Source organism: Archocentrus centrarchus, unplaced genomic scaffold (genome assembly GCF_007364275.1).
Source record: "Archocentrus centrarchus isolate MPI-CPG fArcCen1 unplaced genomic scaffold, fArcCen1 scaffold_26_ctg1, whole genome shotgun sequence".
Taxonomy (NCBI): domain Eukaryota; kingdom Metazoa; phylum Chordata; class Actinopteri; order Cichliformes; family Cichlidae; genus Archocentrus; species Archocentrus centrarchus.
In genome coordinates, this window is record NW_022060256.1 from 7324057 (window position 1) to 7343137 (window position 19081).

A 19081-nucleotide genomic window follows, 5' to 3' on the forward strand; every position below is an offset into this window, starting at 1 on the left:
GCCAGGTAAGTTTGGATAGCTTTTTTCCCTTAATAAATAAAAATCATCATTTAAAAACAGAATTTTGTACTTATTTAGGTTATCTTTGTCAAATATTAAAATGTGTTTGATGATGAGAAACATGTAAATGTGACAAAGCATTTACTCCATTTAGTAAATAATTATTTTCATATAGAGATTTATAGCATAAAATATAAATTTACTTAATTGGGCTGTATTTTTCATAGCTTAAGACCATACATAAAGTAATTAAGCTGATCTAGTGTTTGGAAACAGCAGTAAAGTTGATCTTAGGGTACTGTGCTGGGTCAAAAAATTACTTTTCATTTATTCAGAGGTGAGTTTTGTTGTGAAACATGGCCGCGCTGCACTGAGGGATTTTTTTTCCTGATGACTGTCGATGTAAATTGGTTCCCTCAAAATATAAACTGATTGAATTGGGTTAGAATAACAGATATTAACACAGAACTCATATTACTGTACGATTAAACAGTATCAATATGTTTCAAAGCCAAAAGATGTACAAAGTAGGTCCAGTGTTAATAAAATGGCCTGCTTACATATGCTGAATGTAAAAGGATGTAAGAGTTAGAATATGTGGTGTGTTTGCAGCTCACTGCACTTAAAATTAGTCCTGGAATACTAAAGATGCAACACAGGCTTTGATATCAAAATAAAAGGGAATATTGTTGAGCTCATACTGTCCCCTTCATGATTAATTCAGTTACAGTTCCAACCGTCTGCCTCTATATTCTTTGATTTAGTTTTTCTGTAGCTAACAGATTAAAATGAGCTCATAAATATATTCTTCATCATCCTAAACACAGAACACTGGCTCTCCGTCTGCATTATCAGAAAGCAGAAGAAATCTGCTCCCCATTTCCTTTGTTCCAGATGTTTTCTTGCCAGGAGCTGGGCTCAGCCGTCACATGAATAATCCTTGCTCCTCTGCCGGGATTAGCACTTCAAACACCAGCCGCCACAGGCGAGCAGCTAGCTGAGGATGATTAGCACTTCACACAGCTCTGACCGAAGGCAAAGAGTTAGCAGAGGCGTTAGACTCTGAAGCAAGATTTAAGCCAGCAGCTCACACAGTCCACATGGACCAGCTCCTTCACCTGACCAGCATCTTCACCTGACCAGCATCTTCACCTGACCAGCTCCTTCACGTGGGCTCTGACAGAGAGAACATTGTTCATGTAATCATGCACCTCCTGAAATGTAACTTCTTCTTTTTTACATGGTGAACAGATTTCTCTGTTCTGATTTTAAATATTTTATGTCAAGTAAATAATCTCTGTGTTCTTTTCGGGAAACAAGTAAATAACTGTAATTTAGCATTATAATCAAAAAATATTAATATACTTTAATATTATTCTTTTTTTTGTAAAACAGCTTTGAAAATTCATGGATAACAATAATTATATTTTAGCATTAAAATATATTGATGCATCTTTATATGGTTTAAGCAGACTTGAGCATGTAAGCAGACTTTGGTGAGTGTGGCCTGAAGTTCAGTGACCACACCCTCTGACCCAGTTTTGAGGACCATTTTTTTAATCTGCTGAGGATACCCATAATTCTTTTTGAATTGTAATACCCATCCAGTATTGATTTAGTGGCAATAAAGACATCTGTAGGAATAGGGAATTACAGAGTAATAGCTTTAGTGTCTCTAAAACTAAATGCAGGTTCTACCTTTGATCCCAAGCTGGCAGAGAGACGACTCAGCTACCTCAGAGGTGTTTGAAATCGGACTGATATTCAATATAGACTTTATTAATCCCACACTGGGGAAATTAGCGCGTTACAGCAGCATAAGGGTCAGAAAGAAAAAATGAATTAGAGGTATATTAGAAAACAATAAAAATAGAAAAATAATGTACAAAAAAAAAAAAAAAAGCCAGATCTGCTAAAAATGCAGAATCAATAAACTACTGTATAAGAGTAAATTGTACTATGTACAAATGGAACTATAGACACATCACAGAGATCTTTTATATGTACATAAAGTGCAGTGGGAATGATAATATATGCACGCGTATTTTTAACAGGTATTTATCATGTGTGCATACGGTACAGTCTGACTGCTGTCAGGATGAAGGACCTGCAATAGCGCTCCTAGCCTGTTAGAGCCTCTTGATGAAGGAGCTGCTCAAGGCCTCCACAGTGTCATGCAGTGGGTAAAAGGTGTTGTCCATAATGGACATTAGCTTGGCTAATATCCTCCTCTCACTCAGCTCCTCAATGGAGTCTAGGGAACTGGTCAGGACACAGCTGGCCCTGTTCACCACTCTGTTGAGTCATTTCCTGTCCCTCTCCGTGCTGCCACCTCTCCAGCAGAAAGCTGCATAAGATTGCAGAAGCCATCACCGTGTCATAAAAGGTCCTCAGTAATGCCCAAAAGACCTCAGCCTGCAGAGCAGATGAAGCTGACTTTGGCCCTTCTTGTACAGAGCTTGAGTGTTATCCGACCTGTCCAGTGTACTGTTAAGGTGAACACCCAGTACCTTTCTACCACCGCATTGTCCAAACCACGGATGTCCACTTCGCCAGACTAAGGCTCAGATTAAGCATGTTCATGACCACCCCCACAGAGCTGATCTGCACAGTCCCTGAGCAGTCTGGAGCTGATGCCTGTTGGTTTTCTGGTCTTGAGCTTGTTTAGCTCCTTTCTCACCTGATCAGCAGTCAAGGAGAAGGTGGTGACTGGGGCAAAAGGCAGCGATGTGAAGTGGTAAGAGACCAGATGGGAAATGATGGCATGGTGAGGGTGGGGCTATGGTGGTGCAGTTGGTGATGGGGGATGGGGGGGGGGGGGGGGGGGGGGGGGGTGTTATAGAGTGAAGAGAGTGGCAGATATGGGGCGTGTGTGTGTGTGTGGGTGCCCACATCTTACTGCTGTTATCCTGGGGACTCCCCTGACTATTTCCCTATCCTGAAATCTTCTCCAGATATTTTTCATTGTAAACAAGTTTGTACCTAACTTTTGAGAAAATTTTAAAATTTTGAGTATTTGCTGAAGAGGCCCCAAATGACAGTTCAACTAAATCACAAAAATAACTAAATTTAGCTGGTAAGAACAAACAGTGGAGCGGATGGCAGACAAACAGATGATCTGACAAAGTGGAACTTAGGACAGTGAGAATGAGAAACAGGAGGGCAACAAGACTCATTCAGGGGGGTGGGACTTTTTAAACAGCTGTATGTGAAGTTTGTCCAAAGTTGATGATTCAGTTCAATTCAATTTTATTTATACAGCGCCAAATCATAACAAACAGTCACCTCAAGGCGTGATGAAGCCGATGGTGGTTGCCTCTTTGAGCTGATCACCGTAGTAGAACAGCTGGTGCAAAATGTGCAGATAAAGACAATGAGGACAGGGCAGATGGTCTTAAAAAGAGCAAGTAAAACCAAAAACAAGGCACAGGAGCACACAACTAAAATAGGAAGTGAAAAATGAAGCAAACGCTAAACATCAGTGAACAAGTTCAGGGGGAAGACAGAAGGGCGATGTTACAAAGGAAAAGAGCAGAAAGACAGAAACTGAAACACAATATCACAAAACCTGAAAGTCATCACTAGAATAAACCCTGGAACCATGACAGCTTTTAAATTCAGCTGTTCGGTTTTATCAAAATTTAGCTGAAGAAATATTTAGGAAAGTATAGCGAAATGTCATCTGCATAAAATGACTCATTACTTTGAATAACAGCACTAGGATGGAGTCTAATTAAACAATTTTTATTGAAGAGAAAATGTGCACATAATCAGTGATTTAAAATCTTTTACGCTGACACTTAATATGAGCACAGCTTTTCCTTCGTGTGGTTAATGCTGTTTCCTTTTTTGGGGGGGGGGACTAGAGTGCAATTAAAGTGCACTCTGGCATTAGAGGTTACCTTAATTCAGCAGCTCAAGTCCTGTGGTGAGTGACTTTAATGACTGAATGAGTTCAAACCCGTGATGATAGCGTTTTTTTTATTTTTTATGTGCTGTTACTGACTGCTGCTATGATCCAAGTCTTCCACTGTTCTGTCATTGCTAATGGGCCCAGAAAAATCTCTCTGGGACCAGCATCTCTGTCTAGTTTAACCAGTCTGACACCCAGTTTGGGCCTTAGGCTGAACCTGAATGTCAGATTATTTTTTTCTATTGATTTTGGGTTTTTTTGTTTTGAACTGAATGTGTTGACAGTTTTTGAGAATCCAAATGAGAGCTGGGTATTGTTAGAAATTTAAATAAATTCCCATTTGATGTGCTTCAGTTTTTCTTCTTGTCAACAAACTTCACGTTTATTGTAAATGCAACATAATGTGTGATTTATCCTTCTACGTTGTACAGCACACGATGTAGCATGTGACTGACACTGTTGCCACAATTTACCTGTGCACAGTGCGCCTGCTTTGCACTTCCACTGCCAAACCCTAGTTGGCGGTAGAGTTTCTCTTTTTGAGCTGATCCAGTCTTTTCCAGTTGATTCAAAAAATGCTGGCAAAGGAAGAAGTAGTTGGAAATGTATATTTAGAATTATATCACAGCAGTGAATGGGCCAATCATGGTCATTGGGAGCTGCGTTGATGGGACATGTAGTTTCATTTCTACAGAGGTGTATGTCAGGTTACAGTGTAACTTACAGCATAGGGTTTTATCTGTGATGTTTTGGCAGTGCATCAGCTGCATATTATTAGCATTAGCCTTTAATCAGCTGTTATCTCTAGGCAGGCCTGAATTCAACTTACAAACTCTCTAAGAACTGATGGATTTTCTGTAACAAACAAACCACCGTAGAGCCACATCATTACCTGACTGTATGTGTACATCTATGTCTTGATTTTACCACCATGGCAATCTGTACTATTTCAAGTGCTGTGCTGGGGTTTGCAAACCTACATTATCATAAAAAAACATTGCTTTCTTATTTTTCTTTGAAATGGGCAAACTAGATTTTCTGCTAGATTTTTCATTTAAAAATGGTGGCCACTACGTTTTGTCTTTTTGGTCCCAATTGTCCTGCCCCCAGCCTCTGACATCAGTGGTTCTTGGTACTCTGGTTTCTGGTTTTGCCTCTAGCTTGTCGGTTTTTACTGCCTTGTATGGGTTGTTGACAGCAAGAGGAACCGAACTCCACTAGCAGAAACATCTGAAGCTCAATGTTGATACCCAGCTCTCACCTGAACTCACTGTAACGGGTCAAAGGTCAAACTTATGACATCCTTATATGATGTTAGAGGTCAGACATCATGTGATCATCAGCCGTGTGCCGCCGCTCCTCCCCCGTTCTGTTTTTTGTTCCCCACCCCTCTCCAGGAGAGATGACATTATAACAGCAGAGTGTTGGTATAATGATCCGATGTGCTCCCGACTTCATTCAGGTCTCATCCGCCATCTTTGTTCCCCCTCCTCACGCTCCTCCCCTCCCCTGTACCCCACTCCCCCCCCCACCGAATATGTTTCCTATGCTTTATGAGATTGATTTCCTGTCGTGTTCCCGTGTTTGAGCCTCACGTTGTTGTTTCCCTGCTGCTGTGTTTGTGTGGGCAGTAAAACACGACGATGCTCCTCTGTTTTACTGAAACATCACTTCATCTGAAACAGGAATCTTAGTGAATGCTGTAGGGGGTTCAGGCTCTGGCTTCTGTAAAGCGTTTTGAGACAGTTTTTATAGAAATAAAACTGAACTGAACGAGTGACTTACCTGCGGCACCAAGAACACCACCACTTATACATATAACACAGATACGCCCATCAGCCACAACATTAAAACCACCCAAACAGCTCTGACTCTTTGAGGCATTAAGCCCTCAGAATTCTGGAGGAGTTTGTTGGTACCGAGACATCATCAGAACTTCTCAGGTCAGTAATTGGTATGTTGAACACAATTATGAATTAAATTAACCAATTTCAATTTAAATATTAAATATAACTCAAATAATAAGAGGTGTTGGCGGTAGGGAGTTGGACCATTGCTTGTAGATGTTTTTGACCATCTATCTTGTAAGTGCAACTACCAGTCCCTGCTGGTCTCAAATGCAGGATGCCTGCAGGGACAGATGGGGGCAACAGGAGCCCAGGTGACAGCTGCCTGGCATGCCTTGGGAAACATCAAAGCTATCAAAATGAGAGATTTATAGCAAAAATGATTGGAAAAGAGTGTGTAGGTTCTCAATCATCCAGGTGACCCACTCACAATTTTACTTCAGGTGGTCTCAATAGGTCACAAGATAGGGTAGGGCAAGGTCTCACAGTGGTTTCACCCGAAACTCCTGATGGCAATGACCCGTGCCTTTTTTCACACCTTGGTTCATGTGATGATGCACATGAACAATACTGGGTCAGTGACCACTCTAAGGGGATACCACCCACTAGGGTTTAAATACCTTGGACTCTCTACCTTTGGGTTTTAGAACTGAAAAAGCCTTTTAGATGAGAGGGGAAACGTCTTCAAAAACTCAAAGAAATCCAGTCGCAATTTTTATCAAGTTCCAGAGAAATGGAAAGTTTATCACAATGATCTAGTTTTTCTAATAGTTGGAAGCCAAAATCATAACTGAAGTTAAGTCCTGATAGTTGCGAGGTGAGCTTCCATGGATCAGATCTTAAACTCTTCAGCTGTTCAGTTAGCATCCTATGAGGAATGGTAAATGGTAAATGGACTAGTTCTTATATAGCGCTTTTCTACTCAGATATGAGCACTCAAAGCGCTTACCCAGGAAGTACTGGGCTTTAAGGAAGCAGCTTCTGTTGAGTTTTAAGTGTCCTGATTACGTGCTAAATGTTTGAAAGCGACATCCCTTCCAACATTTTCAAAGGATGATTTCCCAGATGGTGCTGGACAAGAAACCATCTGTTTCATCAAGTTAGTTCATACATTGTGGAAGGAGGTCAGCAAGCTGTGATGCTTTGTGTGTTCAGTCTCCTTCATCAGAGCCAGCATTAGCTTGTGCTGCAGTGGCTTTTCTGTGGGATCTGACCACATGGCCAGGCCTTAAACCCCAAAGGCATCGATGAGCCTCAGGCACTCACGACCCTGTCACTGATTCAACCGCTGTGCATCCTTTATACCGCCTTTAACAAGGGCCTGTTATGGAAATGTTTGATTTCCTCATGCAACAATATCTTATGAGACAGAGATGAAAAGGGAAACAGAATCAACAAGCCTCCAGGCTGTTACTGAGGCCTTTCATAGAAGCAAAACAAACAGAGCTTAACAAAAGGAAGGTGGTCATGCTCCTAAAAGCTCCACCAAGCCTGACTTTTTTCAGGCATCCAAAAGTAATGAGACTAGAAAGGCTGCAGGAGGGTTTGCTGGTATTTATTTAGCTGCTGTTTATATTGGTATGTTTAAATTTTGCAACAATAATGAATGTAACACTGTGAAGAAAATAACTTAATCAGCATTCAGAATGAGTGATTTCAGATACAGATATGAACTGTAAGAAGTGTCTCTTTACCTGCTTCCTGCTAAATCCCACTAGTTGACAGGTGCTGCTGTGACGAGATAATATTACTGATTAGATTAGATAAGCTGAATAGACTTACAAGAAACCACTGAGAAATGGCAACATAACTCCTCAGTACTAAATTATCATCTTGAAGTCTTTTCCAATCTTTGGAAACAAAGTAAATATAATCCTGAGGCGAGAGGAGGGACTCGGTTCAAAGTGTGCAGCTTTGATTCTTGATAAGTTTACAATAACGTTCGCAGCTGTAGTTCTGACTTTCTCCTCATTATGCTCATGTTGCATGACAAATCACTAATGTACATAAGCTGCAGATCAGCTTCTATTTACTCCAACAAAGAGCTTTCTATCGACTCTATTTTCTACTAAATTATTATACAATACAACCTGTTAGTGATTCTAATGATGTGGCTGATCAGCGTCTTCTACATCTCACACACACACACAGACACACACACTCACTCTACATTATACTACCTGACAGCCTCCTCCACACACAGGTGTGTCTTCATGCAGCTAGCTGAGTGTCTCTGCTGCGTGTTAATGTGTGTGTGCACCTATCGTATGATTTATTTTAGGATAGGAAAAGTGGTAGAGCAGAGCCCGAGCCCAAACTGAAAACCTCTTTTAGGTCCATCACCTCGACCTCCGACCTCAAACGTCGTAGGGCCTCCGGGGACGCCACGGTAAGGAGATGAAGACCACCAACCCTCCTCCCTCCTGTCTTCCATGTGTCTTCTGCTTCACCCCATCTTTTATCTGTCTCCTCCTATTCTTTCTCTCTTCTCTCACTCTTCTCATCTCTAGTTTGGTTTCTTCCATCAGCACCAGTTTTTTTGAGTTGTCATGTGTCTCTCTCGCCCTCTCATCTCCAGCTCCATCATCTCCTTGCTGACTCATCATGGTCGCCTGCCTGTCAGTCAGCCATCTTTGCTTTCCCGCCTCCATCAGCTCATCTGTCCCACTATGACAGACAGACAGACAGACAGACAAAAGGAGACAGACTGAGGACAGAAAGAAACGTCCAGTTCGATCCGCCCAGGCAGGTCAGGGCTCCGTTTGTTGGGTTTTCCTTTCACACCGTTCATATCGTCCTCTTGCAAAGGAGAAGTGAAGAGGGTCAGACTGTGTGGTCTCTTTTCTCCTGTGTTTGTCCTGTCCTTCGTCCTGTCCTTTGTCCTGTCCTTCGTCCTGTCCTTTGTCCTGTCCTACGTCTTGTCCTTCGTCATGTCTGTCTTTCTGATTGTTTGTTTCCTCTCCTTCCTGTCCTGTCATCTCTCTGTCCCTTCATTTCCAAATATCCCCACACACTTTGTCTTTTCCTCCCACTAACCGCCACCTCTCGCCTCACAGGTCAACCAGCAGAGACTCGTTTGTCTCCTCTAAATCATCTCTGTTTCAGCGTCTCTCTGGCTGCTTGGGGTTTTCAAACTCTCTCTGCTAATTAACCACTCTTGTTCCCACAGGACTCCAGTCTAAGGCTTGGCTCTGTTAAAAATCTATAAATCCTAATCTCTTCTGTCATCAGTGTTGATAATTTTACTGTCTGTGGCTGCTTCGCTCTTTCACTGTTTTCAACTTCAGATCTGAGTGAAACTGCAGGATTTCTGAGGTTTGTTTTCCTGCAGCATTGATGATTCTCCTGTCAGACAATCTGAAATGTGCCAAATCTTCTGTGATGTGTCTTAAAATCTGCAGCATTCAGGCACATTTTGAATCCCTTCTCAATCCAAATATGCTGTTTTTTAATGTAAAGGGAGTCAAAATGGTGCCAAAGTGTGTCATCTCAGGGATTTAAACTGCTGCTGCACATTAAACCGTTTCAGTGAGGAGAGCTCATTAAAATGCTTTAATGTTCAGCAGCAGACAGAAGAAACAGCCGCTGATCACACCCAGCATATTGAAGTGGGTGTTGGGGCAGAATCTGACTCATTTCTCTTTGTGACCATCTTTCTTTATTTTCTATATGAGTGTTTTTCTCTCTCAGTGGATTTGAATGGTGTCCAGACTACATGCTGTACTACACACACACTGCCTCTGTCCTCCTCTGCAAGCACGACCAACTGTAGGCTTAAAACACACCCGCACTCAAAACCAGACCTCCAGTTTTACCCTGCCTCTCTGCAGGCAAACTCCATCAGTTGACCTGCTTCAGTCACATTAGCAGTGGTGGAAAGTAACTAAGTATTTTTACTCAGAGTATAGATTGATTTTGTGTTGATTTTGGTATGCGTTTTTTTTTTTTTTCAAAATATTTTTATTAGAGTGAATCAATGAAATTACAATAAATGTATAATTCTTATTAACATATGCACCTATAGCCACACTTAATAAAAAACTGACAAAACAGTGCATCAAAAATTTCAATACTGTGCACTAGTTAGTTTTTTTTTATAACAAAAGGAAACAATAAAAATAATCAAAGTAAAAAATAAAATAAATAAATATATAACTAGAAGACAAAACAACAAAACAACCCCCCCCCCCACCCCCCGTACATCTCAGCTCACTAAGGTCAACACTAAAAAAAACACAAAAAAAATACAACCTCATCAGGTATATATGCCCATATTTGAAACCAAAGCAAAAGATTAGAGGGTCAGACAAATTCAATTGGGCAGAGCCTCCAAGTTTGAAAAATAGTTAAGAAAACATTGCCATTTTTTGTAAAACCTTTGTGTACAACCACGTAAAGTTTATTTAATTTTCTCGAGCTTTAAAAGAAACATCATGTCTTTAACCCACTGAGATATTAAGGGACATTTATCAGACTTCCAGTGTAACAATAAAGAACGTCTAGCAATTAAAGATGTGAAAGCAATAATATCCTTTTGAGTGGGATTTAATACTAAAGAAGAGTTGGGGATACCAAATATAGCAACAAGTGGACAAGGCTGCAGATTCACTTTGAGAACAGAAGAAATAATTGAAAAGTAACTGGACCAGAAGTGATATAGTTTAGGACAGAAAAACAACATGTGGCTCAGATGACATGGAGAGCCTTTACATTTATCACATATATCCACAACTTCAGGGTAAATCTCAGAGAGCCTAGATTTAGAGAAATGAACCCTATGTACCACTTTAAATTGAATCAGGCTAAGACGAGCACAAGAGGAAGAAGATTGTTTAATACTTGAATCAATATTAAAGTTAAAATGAAATTATAGATCTTTGATATCAGACCTTTCTGACGTGGATTATATGAGAGCATTTTTTCCCAGGGCTGTTCAGGGGGTACAGAAGGGAAATTTGGGAAACATTTAGAAACAAAATTCCGAATTTGTAAATAACGAAACAAATGTGTACCAGGTAAGTTATATTCAAAAGATAAATTAGAAAAACTTTTAAATACCCCCAATGTGTATAGGTTTCTTATTTGTTTTATACCCCTGTCATACCAAACTGAAAATGATGGATCAGAGAGAGATGGAGGAAACAAATGATTGTTAATCAGAGGACACATAGAAGAAGCAGCAACAAATTTAAAAAGCTTTCTAAACTGAAACCAGATTTTCAGTGTGTTAAGAACAACTTGATTATTAATATATAAAGAGGGTTTTATAGGTAAAGAAGAAAATATTAGACCAGATAATGAAGACCCAGTACAAGATGATAGTTCCAATCTGCACCAAGGGGAACTGGAAGATTTTAACCAATAACTAATTTTTTGTATATGAGCAGCCCAATAGTATGCTTGATCAATCAGGCAAAGCAAGCCCCCCACTAAGTTTGCATCTTTGCAGTAATGTTTTTCGAACTTGAGGTGGTTTCCTATTCCAGATGAAACTATAAATTAAGCTATCCAAAGAATCAAAAAAGGTTTTTGGCAGAAAAACAGGAATAGACTAAAACAAAAAAAGAAATTTAGGTAAAATATTCATCTTGACCACATTAATCCTACCCAAGAGCGAGAGAGGAAGATTGCTCCATCTCTGGATATCAGAAGTTATTTTTGTAATTTAAGGGGAGAAATTAGCTGAAGTGAGGCCAGATAAAGAACGTGTCACATTTACACCAAGATACTTAAATCCTGTGAGACTAAGTTTGATAGGTAAGTCTGAATGTTGGAGACAACAAGCAGCAGCATTTATGGGAAAGCATTCACTTTTCTCCAAATTCAATTTATAGCCTGAAAAGGAGCTAAAATTATTTAGAATATTTAAGACAATGGGGATAGAATTAACAGGATTTGATACATATAACAACAGGTCGTCCACATATAAAGACAATTTATATTCAGTCCCATTTCGGAAAATCCCTCTAAATGAGGGGGAAGCACACAATGCGATGGATAAAGGCTCAAAGAGGCTCGAAGAGCATAGGCGATAACGGGCAGCCTTGGCGTGTTCCACGTCCAAGAGGAAAATAGTCCGAGAATGTATCATTAGTATGAACACTAGCTTTGGGGGATGTATAGAGGAGGCGAATCCAAGAGACAAATGTATCACCAAATCCGAACTTCTTCAAAACCATAAACAAGTACTCCCACTCCACCCTGTCAAATGCTTTTTCAGCATTGAGGGAAATTACCATTTCAGGTAAATCAGAAGAGTGTTTTGAATAGATTACATTGAAAAGAGTGCGTGTATTATCTAATACCACTGGTGCATGGTCTGATATTATTATACTCAAATAATCAGAAGAAACTACACATGAATTGAGAGTCTGGTCAATAAAAAAATAATCGATTCTTGAGTAAGAATGATGCACCTTGGAAAAGAGAGAAAATTTTTTTACTGGTTGGTTTTCGGGATCTCCACGGGTCAATAAGACCATTCTGCAACATGAAATCAGAAAAAGCTTGAGCCATTAAAGATTTATTTAGATTACGGGAATTGGATCTATCTAATGTTGGATCAATAACACAATTTAAGTCGCCCCCTAAAATAAGCAAATGAGAATTCAAAAACGGGAGGCTGCTCAATAGTCTACTTGCAAACTCGGCATCATCAATGTTTGGAGCATATATGTTAACCAAAAGAACCTTTTTCTGCATTAACATTCCAGCAACTATCACATATCTACCGTATTTATCAGCTATGACATCCGTGGGTGAAAACTGTACTGTTTTACTAATCAAAATAGCAACCCCTCTTGATTTGGAATTAAAATCTGAATGAAAAACTTGACTCATCCAAGGGCAGAGCAACCTTTTGTGGTCCTTAATCCAAAGATGAGTCTCCTGTAAGAACACTACAGAAGGTTTTAATTGTTTCAGGCGGGAAAAAACTTTTGATCTTTTGACCGGGTGACCCATACCCTTGATATTCCAACTAATGAAACGAAGAGATGTGCCTGGTCCTCCCATGCCCGGTCCTGCCATGGCAGGGTCTACAGTTGTGTTAACCATTTAAGAAATTAAAAAAAAAAGAAACAGACAAAAACAGAACATCCATAAAGAGCTGAGATGCACCCCCCCCCCCTTTACCAAAAAACAAACCCATAACAGAACAACACCTAGAGTCCCCATAAAAACATGAAACAATGGGGATAGCAGTGTTATACACGGGAAACAGTTATCCACAATAAAATGTGAGCAACTCGGAGAGAAAGCAGAGTGAACAGATGCGGAAGTTAAAGGTTAATAACTCCTACCAATTTTCAAAATCAGAACAATAGTGTGTGCGTTTCACTACTTCAAAACGATTTAGTTATATTGTAACCCTCATCCAAACAAAACAGAGAATAGGAATACATCTATATAATAAAGAGAAATATGTTACATTAAAAAAAAAAGGTGATAGTGGAATTTATAGACGCTCCCAAGGGTTACTAATATTTAACCAAACATAAATAAAGAGTCAGGCCTTTAATGTCTGAGTAATACAAATAAGCCTGAGCAGCAGTAAACAAATATATATTTATGTAAACATACAGTCTCTGGTCAGGGTCAAGCTCACCCAGAAATCAAAGTCTGAACGTACTGCTTGGCGTCCTTGGGTGCGGTAAACTCCTTCTCATCCCCCTTGTAAGTGATGCGTAGCTGTGCGGGGTAAAAAAGTCCATACCTGACCCCTTCGATGTCCCGAAGTAGATGCTTGACCTCGTTGAAGGCTGCCTGGGCCCGGGCAACCTTGACAGTGTGATCCGGAAAGACCGAAATAGTCCCGGCTCTGACTTTAATCCGCTGGCGCTCCCTCGCATGCCATAAAATATCTAAACAATCGCTATAGTAGTGAAGCCTGCACACAATTACTCGTGGTCGGTCACCGGGCTTAGGTTTGGGTCGAAGAGAGCGATGAGACCGGTCCACCAGCGGTTCCTTCTCCAGCGCGAACGCTTCCTTCAGCAGTGCGGCGACAGCGGTAGGGGTGCAGGAGCCAGCGCCCTCTTCTACCCCGATAATCCTGACATTGTTACGGTGAGATCTTGATTCCAAGTCCTCACACTTATCTTCCAACATGGTAACCTTTGCCGTAAGCTGCTCGAGAGTTGTTTTCATACCGGAGATGTCATCAGTACAGCCCGTGAGCGCCTCCTCCACATCCCCCACTGTAGCGGTTAGCTTAATCAGCTTAGCATCGGTAACAGCATAGTCACTCGCTAACTGCGTTTTCACGGCTTGTAGCTCAGTTTTAATGGATGGCAACGGATCTCCGAGAACCTCTTGCAATTCCTTCTTAATAATTCCGGCGATATGTTGTTTCAAGGAAGTCATAAGCTCGAGTGTTAGGGCTTCGGCATCCGGATTCACCTGCGCTGAAGCGGGGTCGACCTCCGGAGCTAGCGGCTCAGACGCCGAGGCCAATAAGCCCGGCTTTAGCTGCGTCTGAATAGTACAAGATTTTCCCTTTCCTGACATTGCAAGGTGGTGTAAAAGTGTGTACTCAGGCCCAAAGTACAATAGTATAATGAAAAAACACCTGGTTAACCAAAGAGAAGCACAACTGAATAACAATTTTAACCAACAAACAACAAGATCTGAAAGTTGCATCTTTAAGAAACAGGAACAAATCCAGCAAAGACCTGACACAGGACCTGAGAGATGCAGCTGGACTGTCCGATGATCCATCTACTGTTCACTGAAGCCTTAACAGAAATCTCTCAGTGGAAGGGCGGCTGTAATGAAGCCATTCTTAAGGAAAGGAAACAGGGAGGAAAGGCTGAGGTATGCCACATTACACAAGAACTGGACCGAACATCAGTGGCAACAAGTCTGATGGGGTGATGGATCCACATGTGACATTTCTGGTTAAAAATCATTGTCAGTATGTACAGAGGAGGTCAGGAGAGGTCCAACAGTGAGTGTCTGTAGCCATCAGTGACACACGGTGGAGGCTCTGGTTTGGGCTGCATCTCAGCCAGTTGTGTTGGAGATTTCATTAAAATTAATGGAATTATGAACATAGAAAAGTACCATCAGATTTTGAACCATCATGAAGTGCTATCTGGAATGGTTCTGATTGGCAGCAGCTTCATTTTTCAGCATGACAATGATCCCAAACACACTGCCAATGCAGTAAAAGCATCCCTGGATAGAAAAACACAGAAGAACCCAGGTGTGGATGGATTGGCCTCCCCAGAGCCAGGACCTCAGCATTATTGAAGCAGTGTGAAATCATCCTGCCACAGAACAGAACAAAAGGCCGAAACATCCAAAGAAGAGCTTCAATGTCCTTCAAGAAACCTGGAGAACTATTCCTGAAGACTGCTTAAAGCAAAGACAAAAAGCTGCCTCTGAGTTCAGGCTGTGCTGAAGGATAAAGTAGGTCACAGCAAATACTGACTTTCAAGCTTGTTAGAACTGTACAAGCTTTGTTTTTGCCTCCTATGCTGTATTTACATGTATGTTTACACGTTTCATTAAATCACTGTATAGTTGCACTTCTGAAAATGTGTAGAAATAGAAATAAAAAAAAAAAAACTACTGTTAGCATAAATGCAAAATATTATTAGCATGACAAGAACTAACATTAACATTTTGCACTTTTTTTGACAGTACTGTAAAGAATATTTTTTTAAATGAAGCATCATCCTATATTTTATCCTAAAATTTTTATGTGACATTACATTAATAACTTTATACAGTTTTTAGAGCAGAGCAGATTACAGTTAGCATGTCAAGATTAGCACAAAATGTTTATAATAAAATGCAATAATATATCAATATATCAATAAAATCAATAAGATCTACCATTACATGAAAAACTGATATAAATGTTGGCAACAACGATCGATACTAGCATAAAAAAATCATATTGGCATTAAACATTACATGAAAATTGATATTAATAACACAATATGGACATTAGAACTTATTGTAGCATCAAAAACTAAAGTTTGTGTAACAAATCTAATTGCTAATAAAACATTAACATCAACACAAATGCTCTAATTAATTTTTTTATAATGCCAAATATCACCTGTATGTTTTTTGTTTTTCAACAGTGCTGTAAGGAAAATCAATGTAACTTTCAGGGTTTATTTTTTTATGTATTTTTTTATGTATTTTATGTTGTGCTAATGCTGATGCTGTGGCTGTGTCTATAAAACCTGCTACAGCACGGAGGAAATCCTAACTGATCAAAACAGCACAGTCGTCTGACACTGCTGGGAGTCGAACCAGCAACCCAGTCAGCGCTGCTGCCTTGCCTTGCTGCTGCTCACACATGAAAGTTTAATGCTGCCTGTGGCAGAGCTGAGCTTCAGTTCTGTTCACATGATAGAAGATGATGTTTAATTCATCCACAGCAGCCTGAAACCTTCACACGCTCACAAACTGAAACAGACAATCCTTTAAATTTGAACTCACAGTGGAAATAAAATAAAAAATATTTCTGTAAAGTTTAACATTAAACAAAGAGAACAGCTTATTTATGGAGTAGTGGTGACTCAAAGGACTACTGGGATGCTTGAAAAACTACGGTGATAGCAGGGTAGTCAAGTGTTTTCCCCACTGATCAAGACCTCGAAATGCAGCAAGTACTTCAACTATATTTGATTTATCTTGATATTTAAAGGAAGTCAAATGATATGCTTCATTATTACTGGCAAAACTGAGATCTCCATATGGTGGTTAGTGAATCAAAAGGTTTTATTTCAGGAAACTTTTTAAAATCAGATTTGATGAATCTTTGTGTCTCTGATTAAAGTTTGAAATGTTTTAAATCAACTGTAAATATGTTGATGCCAAGTGTGTAGTTACTAAAAATTTGTTTGACCCTTAGTTAATGCAACAAAAATGTGCAAAATGCAAAGTCAGCATCAGTAAACCCAGAGTGGCTGATCAGATCCTCATTGGTCCAGCCATCTTTTCCAAATGGAAGAATTTTTACATCTTCAAAACTCCTCTGTCTGCGCAACCTCCTCACACACGGGCAAACAGCAATTACAAGTTACTGTGAATAACTTTACCTGAGTAAAACCACTGAATGCTTCCTCCACCACTGCTAATAACTACTTCAGAAGAAAACAGAAATCTCGGGCTAAAACAAGGTGGACAATTTGAAATGAAGACTCAGAATCAGAGTGTGTGAAAATGGTTTGACTAACGTGTGTGTTTGCTCTCTCTGCCTGTAGCCGTACCCAACTGACATCACCGGCCAGCTCAACCTATCAGATCCCTCCGTCAGCACCGTGGTCTGAGCGAGAGCGAGCGAGCTTCACTGCTGCTGCTGAGCCACACAGACACACACTGACCCTCTGGACACATGCACACACACGCACACAGATGGACAGGAAGGAGGATGTAATGGCAGCAGGGCTTTTGGACAACATCCCACAGTGCCCACACACACACACACACACACACACACACACACACACACACACACACACACACACACACCTTTATGTCCTTGTAAGGACCACAAACCTGATCTGGAACCTTAAAACTAATGCTGAAGTGGGTCCTCATAATGCAGAAATGTCCTCATAATGCAGAAATGTCCTCATAATGCAGAAATGTCCCCACAGTGTAGAAATGTCTCTTTAGTGCATTGCCATAAAATTTGCCTAAATCATTGGACCCCACAAAGATGGCAATAGGAGAATATACAAATATTATACAATGCACACAAATTTTTTTTACTTACACACACACACACAACCACACCATCTGTCACACTAACCCCCACCATGTAAAGCAAACATATACACAGAAATTGAACACATGCTATACAAACACACTTGCCTTGCTCTGCTTGTAGCCATCCACCTCCTCCCACCAGAGGGTCTTTTATTTTGAAAGAACTCTTTCAGACTGGTTTTCTTTTGGTGGATGTCTGTGATGTTGTACAGTTTATTCTATTTCCTGTTGATCGCACTGAATTAGCAAATGTCCTGACCAGTTTTAGAACCATTTTAACTAGTTATAACTGGCGACGCCTTTCTTTCTTCTTGAACTCATAAAATCTACCACTGCTTAACGGGAACAGTCTGTCGAATGGGAATCTATTAATTAGCTCCCCAATTACTGATCAGTTTGGCAGGTGGGTGGAGCCTCTAGGACAGGAAGTTGTTCCTTTACATAGAACTACAGATTTCTCTTGGATCACTGACACAGAGTGTGGGGTCATCCCGCTGAGGCTCATGGGTAATGTAGTTTTCCATAATTAACAGTAATGAGCGACCTGTCAGCAGGAAGCTCCATCATTTTGGTTCAGTGATTCAGAGAATTTGTTGCTCTGTGTTAAGGAAAATTTGGTAAAACTTTCTTTAAACCGTTCTCCCGTCATTTAATCTACTTCACAATCGTCAAATAAGGAGTTGTTAAATGTTTTCAAGATACTTCAGTGCAGCTGTGAGTGGACATGAAGACATTTTAATTAATTGTTAGTGCTAATGTCTTGATGGCTCCATAATGCAGACATGCCCCCATGAACTAGAAATGTTATAACATGGCTGAAATGTCCCTATAATTTAGAGTGTCCCCACAGTATAGAAAGCCCCCTCACGGTAGAAATGTCTCTATAATGCAGAAAGTCCTTACGGTGTATACAGGTGCTGATCATAAAATTAGAATATCATGAAAAAGTTTCAGTAATTCCATTCAAAAAGTGAAACTTGTATATTATATTCATCCATTACACACAGACTGGTATATTTCAAATGTTTATTTCTTTTAATTTTGATGATTATAACTGACAGCTAATGAAAACCCCAAATTCAGTATCTCAGAAAATTAGAATATTACTTCAGACCAATACAAAAAAAGGATTTTTAGAAATGTTGGCCAACTGAAAAGTATGAACATGAAAAGTATGAGCATGTACAGTCGCATCTTCCTCTTCACAATACCCCATAGATTTTCTATGGGGTTAAGGTCAGGTGAGTTTGCTGGCCAATGAAGAACAGGGATACCATGGTCCTTAAAGCAGGTACTGGTAGCTTTGGCAGGTGCCAAGTCCTGTTGGAAAATAAAAGCTGCATCTCCATAAAGTTGGTCAGCAGCAGGAAGCATGAAGTGCTCTAAAACTTCCTGGTAGACGGCTGTGTTGACCTTGGACCTCAGAAAACACAGTGGACCAACACCAGCAGATGACATGGCACCCCAAACCATCACTGACTGTGGACACTTTACACTGGACCTCAGCCAACGTTGATTCTGTGCCTCTCCTCTCTTCCTTCAGACTCTGGGACCTTGAATTCCAACGGAAATGCTAAATTGACTTTGA

General features: G+C 40.3%; 1 protein-coding gene across 5 annotated transcripts in view; it reads left to right on the forward strand.

Annotated features, from left to right (window-relative positions):
• Positions 1 to 18492, forward strand: part of grin1b (glutamate receptor, ionotropic, N-methyl D-aspartate 1b) — a 75966-nt gene extending 57474 nt beyond the window's left edge. For 2 of the 5 annotated variants that reach the window (XM_030723582.1, XM_030723584.1), the window contains 3 exons: positions 8042 to 8149; positions 8339 to 8509; positions 16986 to 18492. In XM_030723582.1, the coding sequence (XP_030579442.1) occupies positions 8042 to 8149; positions 8339 to 8509; positions 16986 to 17051 (345 nt within the window). In that variant the 3' untranslated portion in view covers positions 17052 to 18492. The remainder of the gene's footprint in view (positions 1 to 8041; positions 8150 to 8338; positions 8510 to 16985) is intronic. The other 3 variants (XM_030723586.1, XM_030723587.1, XM_030723585.1) reach the window with 2 other exon arrangements.
• Positions 18493 to 19081: the final 589 nt, after the last annotated feature.